This window comes from Anabas testudineus, chromosome 3, assembly GCF_900324465.2.
Source record: "Anabas testudineus chromosome 3, fAnaTes1.2, whole genome shotgun sequence".
Lineage (NCBI taxonomy): Eukaryota > Metazoa > Chordata > Actinopteri > Anabantiformes > Anabantidae > Anabas > Anabas testudineus.
The window spans coordinates 3,932,867-3,952,886 of record NC_046612.1 but is presented as its reverse complement, the minus strand read 5'-3'; the positions used below and the strand labels follow the sequence as shown (position 1 = coordinate 3,952,886).

The 20,020-nt window shown below is 39.6% G+C and overlaps 2 protein-coding genes across 5 annotated transcripts in view; both read right to left on the bottom strand.

Annotated features, from left to right (window-relative positions):
• The window catches only part of LOC113174396 (frizzled-3-like), a 45,167-nt gene extending 33,366 nt beyond the window's left edge, over positions 1–11,801 (bottom strand). For 3 of the 4 annotated variants that reach the window (XR_003299904.1, XM_026378375.1, XM_026378373.1), the window contains exons 1-2: positions 11,598–11,801; positions 9,825–10,611 (exon numbers count right to left, since the gene is read on the bottom strand). Coding sequence is in view for 3 of the 4 variants with exons in the window: in XM_026378375.1 (XP_026234160.1) it covers positions 9,825–10,223 (399 nt within the window). In the remaining variant the exon portion in view is untranslated. Of the gene's footprint in view, positions 1–9,824; positions 10,612–11,360; positions 11,457–11,597 lie in introns of those variants that run through there. The other variant, XM_026378374.1, reaches the window with a different exon arrangement.
• Positions 11,802–13,541: 1,740 nt separating this feature from the next.
• LOC113173920 (keratinocyte-associated protein 3) lies at positions 13,542–19,969 on the bottom strand. The gene is made up of 6 exons (XM_026377503.1): positions 19,849–19,969; positions 17,658–17,842; positions 15,780–15,839; positions 15,467–15,664; positions 15,117–15,251; positions 13,542–14,801 (listed from the first exon to the last, which is right to left on the bottom strand). The coding sequence occupies exons 1-6, from the start codon at positions 19,859–19,861 to the stop codon at positions 14,730–14,732; spliced, it is 663 nt and encodes a 220-aa protein (XP_026233288.1). The 5' UTR covers positions 19,862–19,969; the 3' UTR covers positions 13,542–14,729.
• Positions 19,970–20,020: the final 51 nt, after the last annotated feature.

Sequence of the window (20,020 nt, the reverse complement as noted above, 5' to 3'; positions counted from 1 at the left end):
CCCTTCCGACGGAGCAGGTGTGGTGATCAAAAAGTAGCGCTGGATTTGCTATACGGCGCACACCAAATTAACTCCGCACGTAGTTACATATAGCACAACAGACACCGACGGCTCGCGGTGTCTTAAAACAAACAGCAAAATCACTCGCGCAGCATCCCGCGCTGTGGACAGTAGGGTGGGGGAAGGGCATGGCCTAGGTGGGGACTTCAAATCTCAGGATCCGTGTAACATATCAAGGACTGCTGAGAATAAAACGAGGAACTATAAACATTTCCTGCTCCCTTAAAAATGAAATTACTCAACTGAAATTTGATTTAAACAAACTCACAAAATAACTTAAAACAATGCAGACATGCATAACTGAAAACAATTTCCAGTATTGTTTTTCCCCTCAGAGAGTGAATGAATATCCAAAACAACTGGTTTGGAAGACTTCATGCATGGCTTGGAAAAATGTATGCTAAATACATAATTCCAGACTAAAAGTGAAAGATTATAAATATTTACATATGAACGAGGTTGAGTTTTCTTTCCCAGTTAAGGGCTATAAAACAGTAAAAAGTTTGCTAGAAAAATTAGAGAATTGTTTTAACCCATTCTGGTATTTGTCACTGGTAGAGGTTTAACTACATCTTACCAGGGGACACGAGCAGAGTGGAGCAGTAAGTATTTATATTTTTCACTCAGACCTGCATCCACATACTCTACAAATAGGAAACAATCTACATGTAACTTAAACTGGAGCCTTACAAGCAAAGAAATAAAACCCAACAACTCGTAACAGTTGACTGAAAGCATTGTGGATCCATCTTAGGCATGCTTCAGGCTCGTAGTCTAAGCGATACTGGAGTAAAATTGCAGTGGGACCTTGTGCGACACTTCCTCCTTTTTTAAAAAGCTGCTCTGTCCAAAATCTACAGGCTCCCACTTGCTTTCACTCCTGCTCACACACCTGCTCATGAGCTCTGCACTTGGCACAAATATCCACTTTGACTAATGGATGAACTGTTTAGAGCTTGTAGGTCAAAGGTCAAGGTCACTGTGACCTCACGTTATACATTTGTGACAAGAACTCAATAATTCATACACTAATCATGACCAGATTTCACACAAAAGTCTAATACGATAAAATGATAGATTTCAACATTTTATATCCTAGGAGGCTGTTTTGCAGTACATTGTGATGTTAGTGAAGGTCATTTTTGACCGTTTGAAACAGAAGTAACCTGGATTGGTTCCTCGATGCCAGCAAAAGTGCTGCACTGGCACCGTCATTACAGAGATTTAGTCACAATGGTTTACCAACCACATGGCTGGTTGATTAGTCAGTGAAACTGGTCTAAATGGTAGCTGTCAGTTCCTATGGCTTAGAGGTAGAGATTTCATTTCACATGACCAACTAAGGAGTACTCCTTGCTGCACTGTCTTTGTCTGATAGTATTTTTAATAAGGAATTTACTAGAGGTATTATATTGTCTAAAGCAGGGGTATTCAACTAAAATTTAAAGAGGTCCGGTTACACAATATTTTTGGAAGCAAAGGTCCAGAAGATTATAATGTCTAACTATTTACTGTGATATATTATCAAGTAGCCTGCATGTAATCAATACTTGACTGTCAAATCAAATTATTTCAGTACAATTCAAAAACCTTTTGACAAATTTATTGTTACGTAACATCAAACTGAGCATGTGGCTCAAGATCCTGGTGGACTGGTCTTATTACTGGTCTCATACTGGGCTCTGATACTAACAACTTTCTGTGATCGCACTTCAGATTTGAGTGGGTATGTGTGTTCAAAACCTTTGTGTTTTGTCTCATAATGCCGTTTGACATTGGCACTTTTAATTGGAGCCACAGTTTCTGAACATATCAGACACACTGGTTTAGTGCTCCCAGTGGGTAATATGAACAGAAAGGAGTCTGGAGGAGGAATCCAGATTAAAAACTCTTTGCTGTCCACTTTTCTCTTTTTGGACATTTTTATATTTAAACCTTCTTTTTTCAGTCTCACCGTCCTTTTATCAACTTTCTCCTCTCTGTCGTCTGTCTCTCTCTCCTCTCTGTCGTCTGTCTCTCTCCTCTCTGTCGTCTGTCTCTCTCCTCTCTGTCGTCTGTCTCTCTGTTTACCTTATTCATGTAGTATGCAGAACTCTGTTTACTGCATTTAACTTTATAGCAAAGGCATTCATATTTCCAAACAGCGTTACAAACAGTCACCTCCTTGGTTAAGAACGTGAGAAGCTGTGTTACCATACTATGATGGTACTGGATATTAGCAGGATCGATGTCTGATGCACAAGATACATAAAGAAAGTCCACAGACCATTATTTCTTGCTGCTGCTGTTGAGTACAATCATTCATTCATTCATTCATTTACTTCGAGTTGAATGCATGTAGCTACCTAGCAGCTAAACTTGATGTGCAATCTTTATCTCAATAGTAACTAGTAACAACATTTTACAGAAACGTTATGAAATAAAAAGTACAATATCTAAGATCTTTGAGAGCTAAAGTCCTACTTGTTTTCCAACTATCCTTGTATTTCTGATTGGCTGGACTAATCCAGGTAATCTGTAGAGAGTGCGAAAGGGATAACTGGAAAATAAGCAGGACTGTGGTTTCAAGGAACAGGGTTAGCCACCCCTGATCTACACAACAAATTATACAAAAATGCAACTTGGAGGTTGTCTAAAGGAAGGAACATGGCAAACTCTAATTCTTGATAAAGCCTTTATTGGTTGCAGCAACATGTTTCGACTTATTTGCCAGTATGTTGCAGCTAATGCAATATTCTTTGCCGCTATCTGATGGGGCAGCAGCATTACAGCCTCTGACACCAGCAAAATGATGAGAAAGGCTGGGGATTTTTTGGAAACCTTGACCCAGCTTATAGGTTGCTTTTTGGTATTACAATTTTATGACATGTATATAATTATACTTCAGTAATTCAGCAGCTGACTTACAGCAAAGGGAATTTGTTTCATGTCATTTCCAATATATAAGCAACTGCAGCTATGCAAGTGTTTTAGACATCACAATGGAAAGTCATCTTGATGGTCCTATGTAGCCTATAAACGCCCTACAGACTGGATTATTTTTAAAGGGAGTGACTGATTAGACACAACAGTAATATGATTTTCTAATATTGTGGTGAAGAGGGATCAGCATAAGTCCTGTATCAATTGTAGCCCCAGATTAATATCTTGGGCAACTAAATGACATGCAAATAACTATGCATAACAAGTTCTTTTGTTTTGTAGAAGTGTTACAGATGTGTTCAGTTTAATTATTTCTTCATTTAATGTTTAGGTTGAAAGAAATAATGTGCATTGAGATTAAAGTGTATGTTGTAGTTTGGTTGTGATGTACTGTGTGCCATGTGCTTGTTCTGTGAACAACCAATGATGTTTAACCCTGTTAATGTGATTGGAAAATGAAGTGTCAATGCCAGTGGTTTTGTATTGTGATTGGCTAAGGGGCGGGAGTTAGAGAGAGAGAGGTCGAGAGGTGAGGAGAGAGAGGAGAGACAGCGAAGCCAGCCGCACGCTGCGCTCGAAAAAAAATGTAAATGCGAGAGACAGTGACATTCAGGAGAGAAAGTACAGCTTTATGGTGAATATTGTGCTTGTTAGGAGGTGCAGCGGATGGACATTGATATTGACACTGGCTGTATGTGAGTACTCCAACTTTTATTTCTGCTCCTAGAGTGAAGTGATACTAATTAATGTTTTCTTTTATTTCAGTACAGACTTTTGTTACTGTGTTTTATGACTGTGAAATATATTAAGTATTGTACACCTATTTTCAAAGGTTGAACACAGTACCTATATGTGACAGCAATCTGCTGATATTTTATTTGACTCAACCAAAAGTACTTTTATTTATTTTCTCTTAGTTAATAAATTTGGTTATAATTTGGGGACATAGTTGTTTTGGTGATGTGTTTTATAGGTTGACACAGAATAATAGACAATTATACGGGGTAATGGTACTAATTGATTTCATTCTGTTGTTCTTTACACAAGGGGTGTTCATAAATTAACTTTGGGAGTAAAGTTTATGAGCTCAGGGCGCTGTCCTTCTGTTAAAGGGTGAAGGAAGCGTTACATAAGCTTTGCAGTCTGGGGGTTTATGTATGTAAATGTTCATGTTGATCTAGTGCAAAACATCATAGCAGTTCCAGGGTGGGTTGGACAGCTAAGGAACTAGTTCTGGGCTGGGAAAATTGGTTCCAGGCTGGCACAAACTCTTTGCTTGTCTAAATTAAGGGGCATCAGGAGCTGGGGGCTAAAATCTGTCATTTATTATATTAGTTTAACTACAGTGTGATTGCTAAAACTGAGTGGATGCTTATTAGTGAACTAACAGAAAAAGCTAACAAAGGCTAACATTAACAGCCAACATTTAGATTTAACAATGATCAAAATGTATCAAATCAAATGTAATCGATGTACATTGCGATCACAATGAGAAGCACATACAGTATGTGTTGGACTAGTAGTGTTTTATTGCATATATGTTTTATAGCATTTTTTTGGTACGTTACATTCTGTGACTTGCTTCCTGCATTCTGCAACTGCTTGAGATCTGTTTCTGCGTGAGTTCTGTATAATTAATCTATCATTTTCTGTATTTTTTAACATAACACTTTTCAAACTAGGCATCGTCTAGGCATAAATTTAGCGACTCAACAGTAGATGAGAGAAAGTGGAAAAGAGGTTGGAAAGGAATTAATAAATAAAGACCGTGATAACAAAGAGACAGAGAGACACAGACGACAGAGAGGAGAGATACAGATGACAGACAGGAGAGATACAGACGACAGAGAGGAGAGAGACACAGACGACAGAGAGGAGAGACACAGACGACAGAGAGGAGAGAGACAGACGACAGAGAGGCAAACGCTGATAAAGGTACACGTCAGACTGAAAAAGGAAGAGATAATTCTAAAAATGTCCAAAAAGAGAAAAGTGGACAGTGAAAATCGAGTTTTTAATCCAGAATGAACAGACTCCTTTCTGTTCATATTACCCACTGGGAGCACTAAACCAGTGTGTCTGATATGTTCAGAAACTGGCTCTTATTAAAAGTACCAGTGTCAAACAGCATTATGAGACAAAACAAAGGTTTTGAACACACATACCCACTCAAATCTGAAGTGCGATCACAGAAAGTTGTTAGTATCAGAGCCCAGTATGAGACCAGTAATAAGACCAGTCCACCAGGATCTTGAGCCACATGCTCAGTTTGATGTTACGTAACAATAAATTTGTCAAAAGGTTTTTGAATTGTAATGAATAAATTTGATTTGACAGTCAAGTATTGATTATATGCAGGCTACTTGATAATATATCACAGTAAATAGTTAGACATTATAATCTTCTGGACCTTTGCTTCCAAAAATATTGTGTAACCGGACCTCTTTAAATTTTAGTTGAATAATCCTAGTTTAGGCTCACAAAGTCAGAAGCAACGCCTGTACAGAGATATTTTAGTAGTTATTTTTGTTCTTAATATTAGCGGACCAGAGAAGGCAGAAACGTATGCAGATATATATATGGTAGTACATGATGGTGGCTCTCTAGCCCGCAAAAAAGCAGGTTGGTTCTTAGAAGGTTCGCACGTTAACAAACAAACATTGAACCAACACTAGACCAGAATTAGTATGTGGGTCATGTAGCATGATGTGCCTAGGCTGACACCTGCCAATCTCTGATCACCTCAGAAAATCATTTACCAGCAAACCCGCTCAACAGTGGAGGTCTCAGCTAAAAGAGAGACATTTAGTATAAATGTCAATTGCAAATATCCGTCTCACTCACTCTATAATGAAATGTTACTCATTCAGCCACAGGATGAGGTCATTGAAAATAAATGCATTTTCATCTATTCATCTATTTACATCTATTTTACAAATTATATGTAGTAATATTGTATGTTTTGTCTGTCTGTCTGTCTGTCTGTATGTATTTTCAATGTAATAATTAAATCATAGATTTGGTAATGGGGTTTTCCTAGGGGGCGCTAGAGAGTGAACAAATGGCAAGGCACACTTCCAGAACAACAAACATCATGGGGACTGCAATACACTAGTGTAACCACTAGGGTCGCATAGCTACACACATACACTGATTTTTGTCTGGAAATAGGGTCATGGGGACTTTTTAAAAAAACTGCATGGGACATGTTTAAATACTGTTTTGGAGCTGCTGGTAAGGCTGTGCCGGTGGGGACCAAATTTGAGGTCCCCACGGTAAAATGAGTCCCCATGGGTAGGTGTGCAATCAGGTTGAAGTCCCCACCAGATTGGAAAAACAAGAGCACACACACACACACACACACACACACACACACACACACACACACAGTACACATGTTACGTTAACTGGGGTGTTAGTGTTCCTTAAATGATATTTAGTATATTTACATATACAACAACACTGCAGTAACTAACAGCTTCACCTGACCAATAATTATAATGTGGAATTCTCTAAATGTATGATTGTTAAAACTATTATTTTAATCACACTCTCATAGCTGTACAAAAACTACTGCACCTGTCTAAATCTGTATACACTCAGCATTGCACCAGGTACACCCATCTAAAAATAGGTTAGTGTAATATTAGCCTATTAGCTTGGACTTCTACTGTCATCCCATTAGTTACCTTTGCTGTACTTTACTACACAGGATAACATGAAACTGCATTTATCAGGGGCTTTGGATGAGAGCGAAGTAGTTTAGAAGGATTAATAAAAAGTAGTGTGTAAACAGGTGCAGTGGGGTTATATAATGGTGATAATAGTATAAAAGTAGTAAAGGGCAAAGATGATCAAGTAGTTAGATTTCTGGACATACATTTAGTAGCATCATTGTTTTAAATGATGTAGACAAAATAATAGAAACACCTGTCAGTAATGCAACACAATTTGACAACAAGCTGCATCTTCCATAATGTTCATAAAGTTTAATCAATACCCCTCAACTAAAAACAAACATTATCACCTACAGGAAGGGATATTTTATTGCAATTCTATTGTATTAAAGCACCACAGCTTTGTGTAACTGCCAACTGAACACACACACACACACACACACACACACACACAGGCTGGTATTATGGAGCCAGTATCCCATGAGGGATATTATTAAATTTCCTCCTGGGTTCCCACCAGGACTACCATCCCTGGTCAAAGCCAACCAGAGCAGGAAAACTAACAGGGCTCATGTTGCTACTCAACCATCTTCAGAAAGCTGTCTCTTCCATGACTGGAGGGACTGAGAGTGTCAGTTACTTGGCTCCTTCTTCATGTGGGTCAAATCAAGTTCAATGGCAGACGCTCCTTGCAATCCCTGATATAGCGTGTTTTGACATGACACTGGAGAATTGATATGATTTGAACGTCTGCATGGTCCTTAATGTGCTGAGTGAATACTAGGACTAAAGGAGTGTTAGCATTCATTCAATACAAACTGAGAAAATTCAATATGCATGCTGTCAATCCAAAATAAAGCAGTTTTTTTTCATTCCTATATTTTCAGAAGGCAGAAAAGCAGTGGCTGACACCAGTCATCCTGACAGTCTGCATATTTTGACAAGAGAAATCCCTTTCAGTGATTAAATATTAAAATTCAGTGAACAGCAAAGCGAATTTTGGCTTGATCTTTTGGCTGACATTCATCTGGTTTTGACATGGGAAAATATTAACTAAGCAATAACTAAAAATAACAAATCCCCAAAGATTAAAACACAGCCAACACTGGGCTTGTCTAAATTCATCTGCTTTTCAACAGAGGTAATTTAATATGCCCACTCTGAACAGCTGGAAGCAGACTTATTTCAGCTGACTGTATTTGTTATCCTTACACATTTTTGAAACTATAACGCACATTCACATGGTAGCCAAAACATGAGTAAATGGGCAGTGGGATTGGGACCCCAGCTGTTTGGATGAATCAACTCAAATCAAACCAAATTTATGTCACATTTAAAAGAACATCTTGTCAACCACAGTACCTCACACACACAAAATGAAAGCTGAATAATTAAAGTAAATGTAAATCAATGAATAATTAAAAGAAATGATCAAACTCTACAATGAACTATAACAGCACATTTAAACGTGTTGAAAAAAGGAACACCTTAACCTGTACGTTGCAACAATGAGCTAATTGCTAATTGCATCACCACTCCATAGACAAATGTAGATTAACTATCTAAAATTTCACAACCTGTTGCTGTCAAAATAAAATAAAAGAACAGTTCATGTCTTTTTGGTCATTCTCCCCTATTCACTTTATGTAATGTTTTATAGTCAGCAATAACACTCTCATTTTTTACATTGGCACAACCATTTTATGGGTTTATTTGTATAATTCTGCATATGAAACTAAATATAGATAATAATGTAGTGCATTGTTAAAAAACATCAGAACCTGACTTTCCTCTAAAACAAGTTAGACAGCCCTTGTTTTCACGGTTTGCTTGTTTTATATGGTCTACTTTTACAGTTATGAAATTACCAGGTAGTTCTACAGTAGTTCACTACTAAGTAACACACCCCAACATGCCCAGATCCCAAATAATGTGCCACAGATTGCCTTTGGTACTAACAAATACTTGCTCAAGACAGGTAATTACAGTTTTTATTGAGCAACACCTTGCTCTGTGCTCTCTCTCCCTCTTGGGGAGCAACAAAGGAGTAGGAAAGAGAGGTAACATGATATCGATGGATAGTGTGCGTCCACTCTTGCACTCAGACTTTGTGCAATGTGGCACTTTTCCTCCTATGTTGCTTTGGAAACCAGCGTCTTTATACTAAAAAAAAACATTAATGTGGAAGCATCAGTCACATAAAACCTCACTGTAATTATAATTTTCTCTCTCTGCTTCTGCACAGAGAGCACTTTCTGTCTATCAGCTACTGTTCACATTCAACATAATGAGTGCCTGTGCATACACATTCATCTACGTCTAAATGGAACAGTAACGTGTAGTGAATTGATGGAGCTGTAACATGAGGAGGGTAGATCGACTATCACCTTTTCTCAACTGTTTCACTGCTCCTGTTAACTCTTTGATATTCCATGCCTATGTGAAATCCACTTCACTCCAAGTGTTTCTCTGTGTATCCAATTTGCTTTCCTATAGTCTACAGATAATGCGCAGAAATCAACCTATTTCTGTCTGAGTGTAAAACATGGGCTTCCCGTTACTTCAATGCAAACCATCTCTCTGAGGATAAAAGGTAAGCATAAAAAACAAAGCTGTTGCTGGTTGGTAGCTTGTATAGTGCTATGTAAGATGTAATAAAATAAATATCTATGATCTGACTGTAATGATTAATACAAAATTACAACTATGCCTTGATTGAGTACATAAAATCACTTGTTTGGCTAGAAGGGATTCATTTAGAGTATACTGTTGGTGTGTGTGCATCTCTTAAATAACTCATTGAACAATATTTGTTTTTTGCATTTTTCTATTTTGGGTCATTTTGGAGCTACACTGCCTTTTTACACTACAAGTGAAATCATTTTGAGCTCAGCAGATTCATGGTACTATAACATAAATTACTGCAGATCATCACGTTTTGCAGTCACCAACACAAGGACATTTCGATTTAGTGCAAATGGTGCCTTAATGTTTTATTCTATCAAACATTTGAGACTAAACCCCTTATGATCTACATATTTTAGGAACATCATGTATTATTAACTCTCTCATTCACACCACTAACTATTCAATTTCCCAAAGGGCCGTGCTACACTCACACGCACACAAAGCATACAGAGCCTGAATGACACATAAACAACCTACCTCCATGGCTAGTGCGGCTGTCTGCTGGTCATAGTGATTCAGTAGATTGGGCATAAAGGTGGTGTTGTAAGGCAGATCCTGGCACATTCTCAGTCTGATGGGCTCACAGCTAAACTCACTGTGACTGTCTATGGACTCCATATGAATGGACAGGGCAGGTGTAACCAGGGAGAAGAGGAGCAGAAAGATGGGGACGATGAGGAAAGAAGAGCAGACAGGCTCTCGCCGCCTGAAGTGAAGAGTTTTTGTAAAACAGTCTTTCATGAATCCTCTGTCAACAGGTGCTTGCATCTTCATGTGAGACATCTCTCTTAACATTGACTCAGACTGGTGGTCATCACCCAGACACCCATACAACAGCCTTGATGCCATGCAAGAGTTATACCAATAGCTGAACATTAGAAGCTATTGAGTCCATTTTCAGAGTCATAGGTGGAGGAAATGCAATAAATCCACAAGGTAGAGTGCTGATTCATTTATAGGCCATGGATGGAGCTAATCCTGTAGCTAATATAGTATTTCTTTACTGTATGAAGAATGTGAGACAGAAACATTATATGGTTTGTTTCCACCTCCTCGTACTCCTCTGGTCAATGGCAGATTCTTCTTGTTCCATCCCCAAACGGAGAGCATATCCCTGAGCTAATAGCTCCACCATCAGCTGCCTGTTAGGCGTCTCCCCCCGGGTGCTGTGTCTTTCTTTCTTCCACTGTAATCGTCTTCCTTGATGTTTCACAGGTGTTTCATCTGAATCAGCTCCTCCAATGAGTCGTTGTTCTCTGAATCACTGCAAACACACAAAATAGTGTTAATTTCCCCTTCAGATGTCAGACTGGAGTGAAATAATCCAGCAGGTTTAAAACACAAAAGACTTAATGTTCCAGCAGAGTGGTCTTAAAGTTGGACTGGATCTAGTTTAGTCTCATCAGCCACACCCTGCTCTCTACACTAGTAATATAAAGATAGATTATAATATGTGATGAAACCCACACCTGACTATTTAAGAATGGCAGCTTATACTGCATCTCTATCTGTGAGCATCGTTTTTTGTGTGGTTAAACACGAGTTATGATGCAGGTTAACGATGAAAACTCGTCCAAAGCAGCCAACAGTGAGCAGGCTGCAGGTTTCCAGTCACGGCTGAGACCCGTCCACCTGCCGAGGATCGGACACTCCCCGTCCTCATGTTTGTGTGAGGTTGACCGGGCAACAGCGGCGCTCCCCCGCGATGTTTCACACTCCTTCACTCGATGTCTTCACGGTCGACTACACATTAAACTTTAGAAATACGCTTTATTTATTGAATTAAAAGCGCTAACACGGCCGTCCAGTCCTCCAGGTTAGGTGAACACCTGTGTGGCTGCTCTCCGTCGACCGTTAACCGGAGCTAACGTTAACTTCCAGCACTGGTAGCTAGTTAGCTAACGTCAAAACGATTAAAACGATAACTTCAGTCAGACCTGATTAACATTACAGGTCACCGTTCACCTTAACTCTGCTTTTCCTGAAGCGTGTCCGGTTTTAATAGACACATACATTTTAAAGGCGTCTTCTACCGAGGCGACAGCCACGCAGCGTGACACGCGATGATCACGCCGAAGACAGCGCATCAATCTCGGGGAGCGGTGTGCGTTTGTCACCGCGGTGTCTTCAGCCCCCCAGCAGCGCGCCGTGTGTGCGCATTAGTCCTTTAAAGCATTTACTGTCGACATCGGTCATGATTTAAATGACCAGCGCAGGTCCTGTCTGACGTTACAATGATGGATGTTTTACCTTCAGTGGAGAGTCGTGAGCGGCTCGGGCGCTGCTCGGCTCCGGCGCTGCTCGGCTCCTCCACCGGCTCCGGTCACTGCAGTTCTCCGTTGTTCCGCTGTTTGCAGCTGGTTCCCTGCAGCCTGCACGGCGTGACCGCGGATCCGGCGTGATCGCGCACAGACACGACTAAACTGGCCCCAGTGGACGTTGCACGATGTTGTGCACATACTGTACCAACAAATGCAATAACAACATTCATACGAAGCGTATTTAGCCAGATATGTTGTTTTCCCCCTAGTTAGCACGAAATGATTGGGAGTTTATTAGTGCACAGCGTTTATTATAGCCTACCCACCTTGATTTGTCATGCACATTTTAAAGGTGTACTGGTATTATACATGTTAAGGCATGAAGGATTTCTCAGTCATAACTGAAAATAAAAGACCTCATGAGTCTGTAAGGTTTCATGCATAATGTTCAAGGTCACACTGAGACCCTTTGAGGTTAATTGTGATCCATCGGAGACCCCCCCCCCCATGATGCACTAAAATGTCTGCAGCACCAGCCAAGACAGAAATTGTGAAAACCCATTTCCAACAAGTCAGCAATCATGGAAGCAGAGAAACTCCCTCAGGGGCTGTGTGCAAGGAGGGACAGACATCTCCCTGCAACAATCTGAACTAAAAACTAAAAATATATGATGGGCAGGCAAAACTAAAAGGAGGAAAACCGGTAACATGAAAATATTTTATAGCACCACCTGACTGGTTGACTCTTGTCCACCAACACATTAAAAGCACCAGGTTGTGGTAATGATCAGTACATTAAGATTTGCTAATTGTAAAATACGTATACCTATAACGTACTGAAAGAAAAGATAAGTGATGACTGGTTTTGTTTCAATTTATTATAAAGAACTTAGTCAACAATAAAGACTAACCTAGATTTTTTTGATTAGATGCAGTTAGGTGCCCATCTCCTGCCTTTCCCACCATCTACCTGTTAACTTATCAAACCTCGATCCGATCCAGTCTCTTAATTATCATTGACCAGTGTTCAACCTTCCATTCTGTATGAAAAGTATGAAGTGTTGAGTCTCAACAGCTCTTAGCTCACAGATCTACCAGTAAGTTTTTCATTGTGCCTACGGGGCTCGTCACTCGGCTCAAACAGCATTTACTAAAGTGGTGAAAGATTTTCTGCTTAATAGATTCAAACTCCACCTCAGTGCTTCTTCTACTTGATTTCAGTGCACTTCTGACACCACAGATCATTTCTACCTAACATCTGCTGAGGCCTTTGATTTCAAACTTAAACTCATCCCGAGAGATTTTTACTTGTCATCACCTGATTGTTCATACTGTAAATCAAATATGTTGCTCTGTACATCTGCTGCACGTATGTCCTTCCTGGATCCTTCCTCAGCTGCTGTTAGTAATGTGAAGCCCATTAAGACAAATTTGTGATTCGGACGTAGATCGTCAATTATTCATTTAAATTCATGAACAGTGGCTAATTTATATGAGACACCCTATAATATAAAGTCAAATGTTTCAAAAGTCAGTTTCTGAAATTACCAACTCATCATTAAATATCATGTTTTCATGCTTGTGCACAATGACACATCTATGCTCTTAATTCAAACATTTTCTAAGGTTACAGTGAAGACATCAATGTCAAGCTGACTGAAATGGCCACACAGATTTGTTGTGATTGTATCAGTCCACACTGTGTCAATATTTATCCCTCACAGCCTGAGGATTAGTACTGAGTGATATGATTCCCTTCCACATGCTTGAGCGGAGCACTAGATTAACTGTTTCAAGGTTGATCTGATGTGATCCTCTGTGTTGCTGAGCTGAGTTGGGAGGCTCCGTGCCAGCTGAGGCTGCTGGCCCACTTACTGGTTTAACCTCTCATTATGACCCCACTTGACAGTCACCTGCAGTATACTGTAAACACACAAATACATTCAGTCCATACACAGCCCATTTTATTTTAACTCAACGGAGTTCAGAACATCTTTCATAAAACACACATTAAATGAATCCGAACTGTTATTTATTTGCGATACTCTGGCCCAACATTAGTTACGTCTTCAGCGTATGTCTTTAAAAGGACCAAAAACATATAGAAAATCTGTTAAACACACTCTTTACTTAAATCCTCCTGGAGTGTATCAGCTGTATATTTTCACATAGCTTTTAAAACATGTTGTGTTCTCTCTTCATTCAATTATTCTAGAACAAAGCCAACACATAATTAGTCAGAGAAAGATTAAATTTTACATCAAAATGTAAAAAACTAAGTAAAAAAAACAAAAAACATAAATGTAGTACAGCAGCTGTATCTGTGATGTGTTCCACCAACAGTGGAACTGCAGCTGACTTTACAATAATCTAATAACAGACATCTTCTAAAAGTGCAATGTCTCATTTTGTTTAAATACTGTATATAGTATGAAAGATGTATTTGGCTTTTGATTTTAGGTAATTAGTCACACAATTGTTGTTTAACAAGGTGTGTAAACCTCCATGTAAGAAAACATTGACAAATCAGAGTATTAAGAGTATTTAGAAATTAATTGCAAAATAAAATAACATAAAATGTAGTTGAAATGCAAAAGTTAAAATATACCCACAACTAAATTCAGCTGAAATATACATATTTCTGCTAGATATAAAAATGCCCTTTCTTCATAAACAAAGGTTTCTTCATACATAGGACATGCTCAGCTCAACATATCTGGTACCACTGAACCCAAACAGTATCTTTGCAAAAAGATCTGCATGTTGGAATACACCTACTGAAGCATACACGTGTTTTGATGTCACTGTAAATTATTTTTACTATCGGGAGGTTTCAACTGGTGCTGATCCATTGGATGAAATTAGCCTTCTGCTCACAGCTTCCCATAAATGATGAAGAGTTTGATTTATCAAAGCAAATGGAGCCATTTGGCAGCTTATTATTGCATCGGGGTGTGCGGCTTCCGGCCTCATGAAACCAATTCCATTTCTGTCCCACAGTGGCACTTACCTAGATGACTGCAAGGGAAAATAAACTGGTCTAGAAAGATATACGCAGCACCATTTGGGATTTGGTTGTGCTTGTGTATGCAGTGTGGCGTCATTCCTGTATTTTGTTCAGTTAGGCATCAGGGTTCATGCGCTGTCCGATCAAACGTTGGCTGTGGGGAGGACACCCGGCCTCTTCCTCCAACTGGAAGACAGTGAAAGAATTAACAGACTATCTGTTCTTAGCATTTTGAGCTTCTACAACATTGACAACTTGTTCTCTCTTCAGCATTGTTGTTGTGTTTTGGAACACAGTGAGATTTCTAGCTGGCCAAATTAAAATGATCTGTACTTTCCTCTGATTAACAGAATACATCAGATGAGGCTGGAGTAGAAGTGTGCAGATTAGCTGTTTGTGCGTTTGACTAAGACCAAGTGTGCAGTTCTGAGTCAGACAGTTTCAGATGGACAGATTCAAGTGTGCCCTCTAACCCCCACACAAAGACACACACACACACACCTGCTCACTGATGTAGCTGTTCCCACAGGGAGCCAGCCCTCTTAGGGCCAATCCAACGATGAAGCACCAAACAGACAGACCCACCTCAGCTGCTGACAACACAGCACAAGGGATCCACAGTGCCAAAGTGGTGTCCTGCGAGACGGGAAATAAAAGTAAGTAATAAAAAGTCATCCACACTAAGAAGTCAACCATTTCTCCTTTTACACTTGAAATTTCATGCCTCAAACGTTGCAGCTTGAACTGTCACATGAAAACAAATCGGGGAGAACTGAAGGCAAATGGCACAGAGATGGAGAGAAGTAGAGCTTTTTAAGAGAGGGGAAAAAAGATTAAAAGTTCAGACTCACATAGATTCGTGTTGTATCAAACGGACACTGGGCGCCGACAGGAGAGCGAGCGTTGATAGGGACCTGTGTGTCGTTGCATCCCAGCATCAATCCCTGCCCATTGTGGGCAACAGTGACACTAATGGCCAAAAGAAGCCCGGTGCAGCATGCTGCTGAGAGCAGGGCATTCAGGAACGACGCAATAAGAAGTCCTATTTGCTGAAGACAGAGAGAGAACACCATATAAAAACAAAAGAGGGGGAGTTAACTACTGAGCACACAGATGATGACTCAAGTGATCATAACTCTGACGGAAAACAAATAGACTCGTCACCAGTTTTACGACGCGAAGGTTCCTTGACATCACAATGGCAATAATCCCAGTGGCAATGCTCTGTGAGATCCAAATAACAAAGATGAGTGGTTCAGTTTAGCACTACTTGAAAACTAATGAAACAGGGTTTGTTCAATTATGCACATTCACAAGTAGTAATCATGGCACAAAAAAAAGAAATTAACAGATTCTTCAAATTTTCTTTAAAAGATTTAAAAGGCCACTAAATAAAATACACACTCCCCTTCAAAAGTGTAAGAACGGCAGAGCTAATTATTTATTTGGTTCCGCTGCACACTTCAAGATCATAAGACAGATATCAAAGTTCAGGATTTATTTGATAGTATTTACACCTTAATATATTAAAGAACATAGAACGTGGGACCTTTTGCATCAGATGACTCAAATTATAAGTGAAATTAGAGTAGAGAAACGTGACTGCGAGGTGTTTGTTATTCAGGTGTGTCTGATTGTTCAAATGGCTCTAAATGACTGCTCTTGAATTTATCCTTTAACCTGTGTAGTATTTGTTGTTAAAGGTTAAGTTGCCGCTGCACAAGCTGCAGCTAGTTACAGCAGCTCTCAGCTCTGTCCTGGGCTGCCTGATAGAGTCTGTGGAGGAGGTTTGTGAGAGGGGACGCTAGCCAAGCTGACATCCATTATGAACAATACCTCTCGCCTGCTGCATCAGACAGTGGAGGTGGTAGATATTGCTCCACAGTTCTGTAAATATATTTTGTAAACATGTTATAAATACCTGTATTATGTTTATGTTTACTTCTCATTCTTGAACCTTAAATGCCTCTGTGAGCTGCTTAATAAGTGAATTTCTCAGCTGTGGGATCAATAAAGTTTGATCTTATCTTAAAATATTAAATCCACAAGAAACCCACAGAGATGCCTATGGAAGAAAAATAAAGCATTTTCAATCTGAGACTATAGGAAAAACAATTACTGGGCACAGTCAATACCACAATTTGTCATGTCCTGAAAAAGAAAGAAACCACTGGTGTACTGAGCACGTACACATATCAGGTAACATCAGACAATGATCTCCGTCTTACTGCTAACTCAACACAGGCTTCATCAGAGGGAATAAGTGGAAGGTTTTAGACTGTTTAAGTCAATCACCAGACCTTACATGCATTTCACCTGCTGAAGAGGAGGCTGAAGGGAGAAAACCACCAAATGAAAACCTGTAGGAGGCTGCAGTGAAATCATAAAAGAAGAAACCAACCGTTTGGTGATAGAAAAGTCACAGGCTTGATGCAGTTCAGGATTAGCAGCCAAATATCATAGATTAGAACGATCTGTTCCAATACTTAAATGACCTAAATGTGGCTCATCTGATAGAAAATAAGCTATACTATATGCTTATCATAAAAGTGTAAATACCATCAAATAAAAGCTGAATTTCTGAACCGTTGTCTTACATCCATCTCTCGACCTTCAGTGTACAACAAAAACAAACAAATGAGCCGCTCTGTTCCAATACTTTTGGAGGGGATTGTTTGCAGCTCGTCTCCCTCCTTTGTCTGTATTACCTGTACAACCTCTAATATCTCATATGGAGCATACTTCAAAGAATGACATTAACACTGTCTCATCAACAACAACTGGCAGTTTATCTGACAGCACAGATAATGAAGCTTTCCCTCGAGCGACAGGAGACTGGTTTGAAAAACCAGCTTCTTTTAAATGGACAAGTTCAGTCTTGATGCTGGAGGAAAATCCACAACACTATCACTGAGCTACAGAAGCAAATCACCTGTGATACTCGATACACTTGCTGCTCTGATGCACAGAACAAAGAGAGTCGCTGAATGATCCTTTTGTTTAATGAAACACCGCGTTCAAATATCTACATCACCGACTCACCAGCAGGCCGGAGGTGACAGAGATAATGTTGGCTACGGTGTATTCAGTGGTGATATTCTGGCTGGGTTTGGAAATGTGGCGGAGGACATTGCCATGGACAATAGCTCCAAGGATGAAGTTAATGTGTCCGACCAGGATGAGAGTTAAGCCCTTTTTCATCAGCCTTCTCGGCCCTTTGTCCTTATCTGGATGACAGGAAGAGACAAAATACTTAAACAGACAAAATACAGGAGTGAAAGATTGAAATTCTGCTTGATTTCTGCTTCCACAACATAGGTAGGTTATAAAGTTAGAATTAGACTTGGATTTGAGTTGTTTTAAGACGAGTCTATTCTATGTATTCTTATTTTAACGCATACATACAAAGTCATGGGGACAATTATCTGCAATAAGATAATAGCAGCTCATAAATTGGCCTGGCTCATTTACCAGTGTAGGTCTAGCCTGTGTGGGTTTCTGTTTCAATCTCAGCTTGTTTTATTTATAAAGGTTTTACATATATTTAAACTTGTTGATGTCCTTTGTATAAGGCTGTGTGACTGTCTATAGGATATAAAAAGTCAGTGGAGCAGCACTGCAACATGTTTTTTGTTACTAATGGTGGAGAAATCCTCTTTGATTTGTATTTAAAGACTTCTTACTTACCTAGTGCAGATTTTGGTTTAAAGGAACATTTGAGGCTCTATGGGTAAATGAGGTTTTAGTATACATAGCTGAATTTATTTAAACAGTAATTTAGAAAAAGACTGAAACGTTTTAAAACGCTGCTGAAATTAGCTGAAGAGAAACAGGAAGTGTTTTAACAAAGCTAAACATATGAAGAAGAAGCTAAAACAGCTAAATGTTAACTTTAAAAAGCTGAAATAGATTTGCTGAAGTTGATAAAACATAGCTGAATTTATGTAAAATATAAAAGTTAAAAGAATAGTTAAAGTGTTTTGTTAAAAAGAGCTGAAAGTAGAAGAAACTGAAGCAGGTTAGCAAAGAGCCGCTAGCATAAACAGGCTAACTACACACGAGCCTGTACAAGTGTCTGACGCTGATTTATAAACAGCCCTGATCACGTGACCCGACACAGCCGTTGCCACGGAGACTGTAGGGGAGAGGCGGGAAACTTCAACTGCCAAAATTTTCACTGGTGAAAACTGATTTGGAGCCCTTACAAACAGGCTTCTTTCAGCAAAACTACAATAGGTATCGTCATACAAAGTGAACTACGTGAGAGCCAAGACTTTAATGAACCACTAGTGTGAATTTTATGTTTGAGGACTGTAAATTGTGGTCACAGGAGCGAGAGATCCAAGTGCAACCTTCAGCTTGTCGGACAGAATCTCAGACCAAATTTAACATTGGCGCTAATGGAGAGCTGAGAGGGACTCCCGTCACTCTGAGGCTCACAGTGAAAAAACGATTTTTCTCTCAGCTTAGATAAATAGCTTATTAGAATCAGGACAAGTTTATCTACATTTCTGTGAAGAAATTATTCCGATAGAGTAAAAATTGCGGCCGTGCTGACAGTTTATTGAGAAAGATTTCGGTTTAAAAAATCGGCCTCTCCACTCTAAGCTGTGACGTCATCCACTCTAGCTGCACCAACGTTCCATCATTCACTCCCATTATAAAGTCCAAAATCAGACAAAAACATCAAGTCACAAAAACTGTAATTATGAAAAAACTATAAAAGATATTAAAAAACTGAATGGAAGATGCATGGTTCTGGATTTCATTCAGTATATACACTAAATACATAGTTGTAAGTAGAATATCATAAAAAGTTGTTTTGTTTCATAATCAAAAAGTGAATTATTGATTACAGACGTATTTTTACTTTACTTTTCTATATGCGTAAACTACGCGCGTATATGCGTAAAAAACGTATTTGCATACAAAGACATCTGACTGTGTCCAGAGAACCAGGAGGACGCGGCTTTGACTCTTATTTTAAGACATAATGATCTCTTTTCAGTCTCTCCGAGTGGTCACACCTCTTTTCCTCTGAGGATAAACCAGAACAATCAGCTTAATGCGGCTCTTGTACGCAACATGTGCAGTTTTCACACTGAAACCCGAGCTCCTGCCAGCGGCCTGCGGTCAGCTGCAGCCGGGGGAGTGAAACCGACGTCGGACACAAGAACGAACCGAACCGAACCCATCATCATCATCATCATCATCACATCGGAGAATCACTCACCAAACGTGCACATCTCTCTGACAGCCCAGATGTTTCCGAACCAACTGAATGATTAGCGCCAATTTTCGAGCAACTGCTCAACAAACCAAAAGCAGAGACCACACACGTCTCTGTCCACTTCCTGTATGACGCCACGACTCACCTGTGAATTACCTGTCGCCCGCTGGACGCT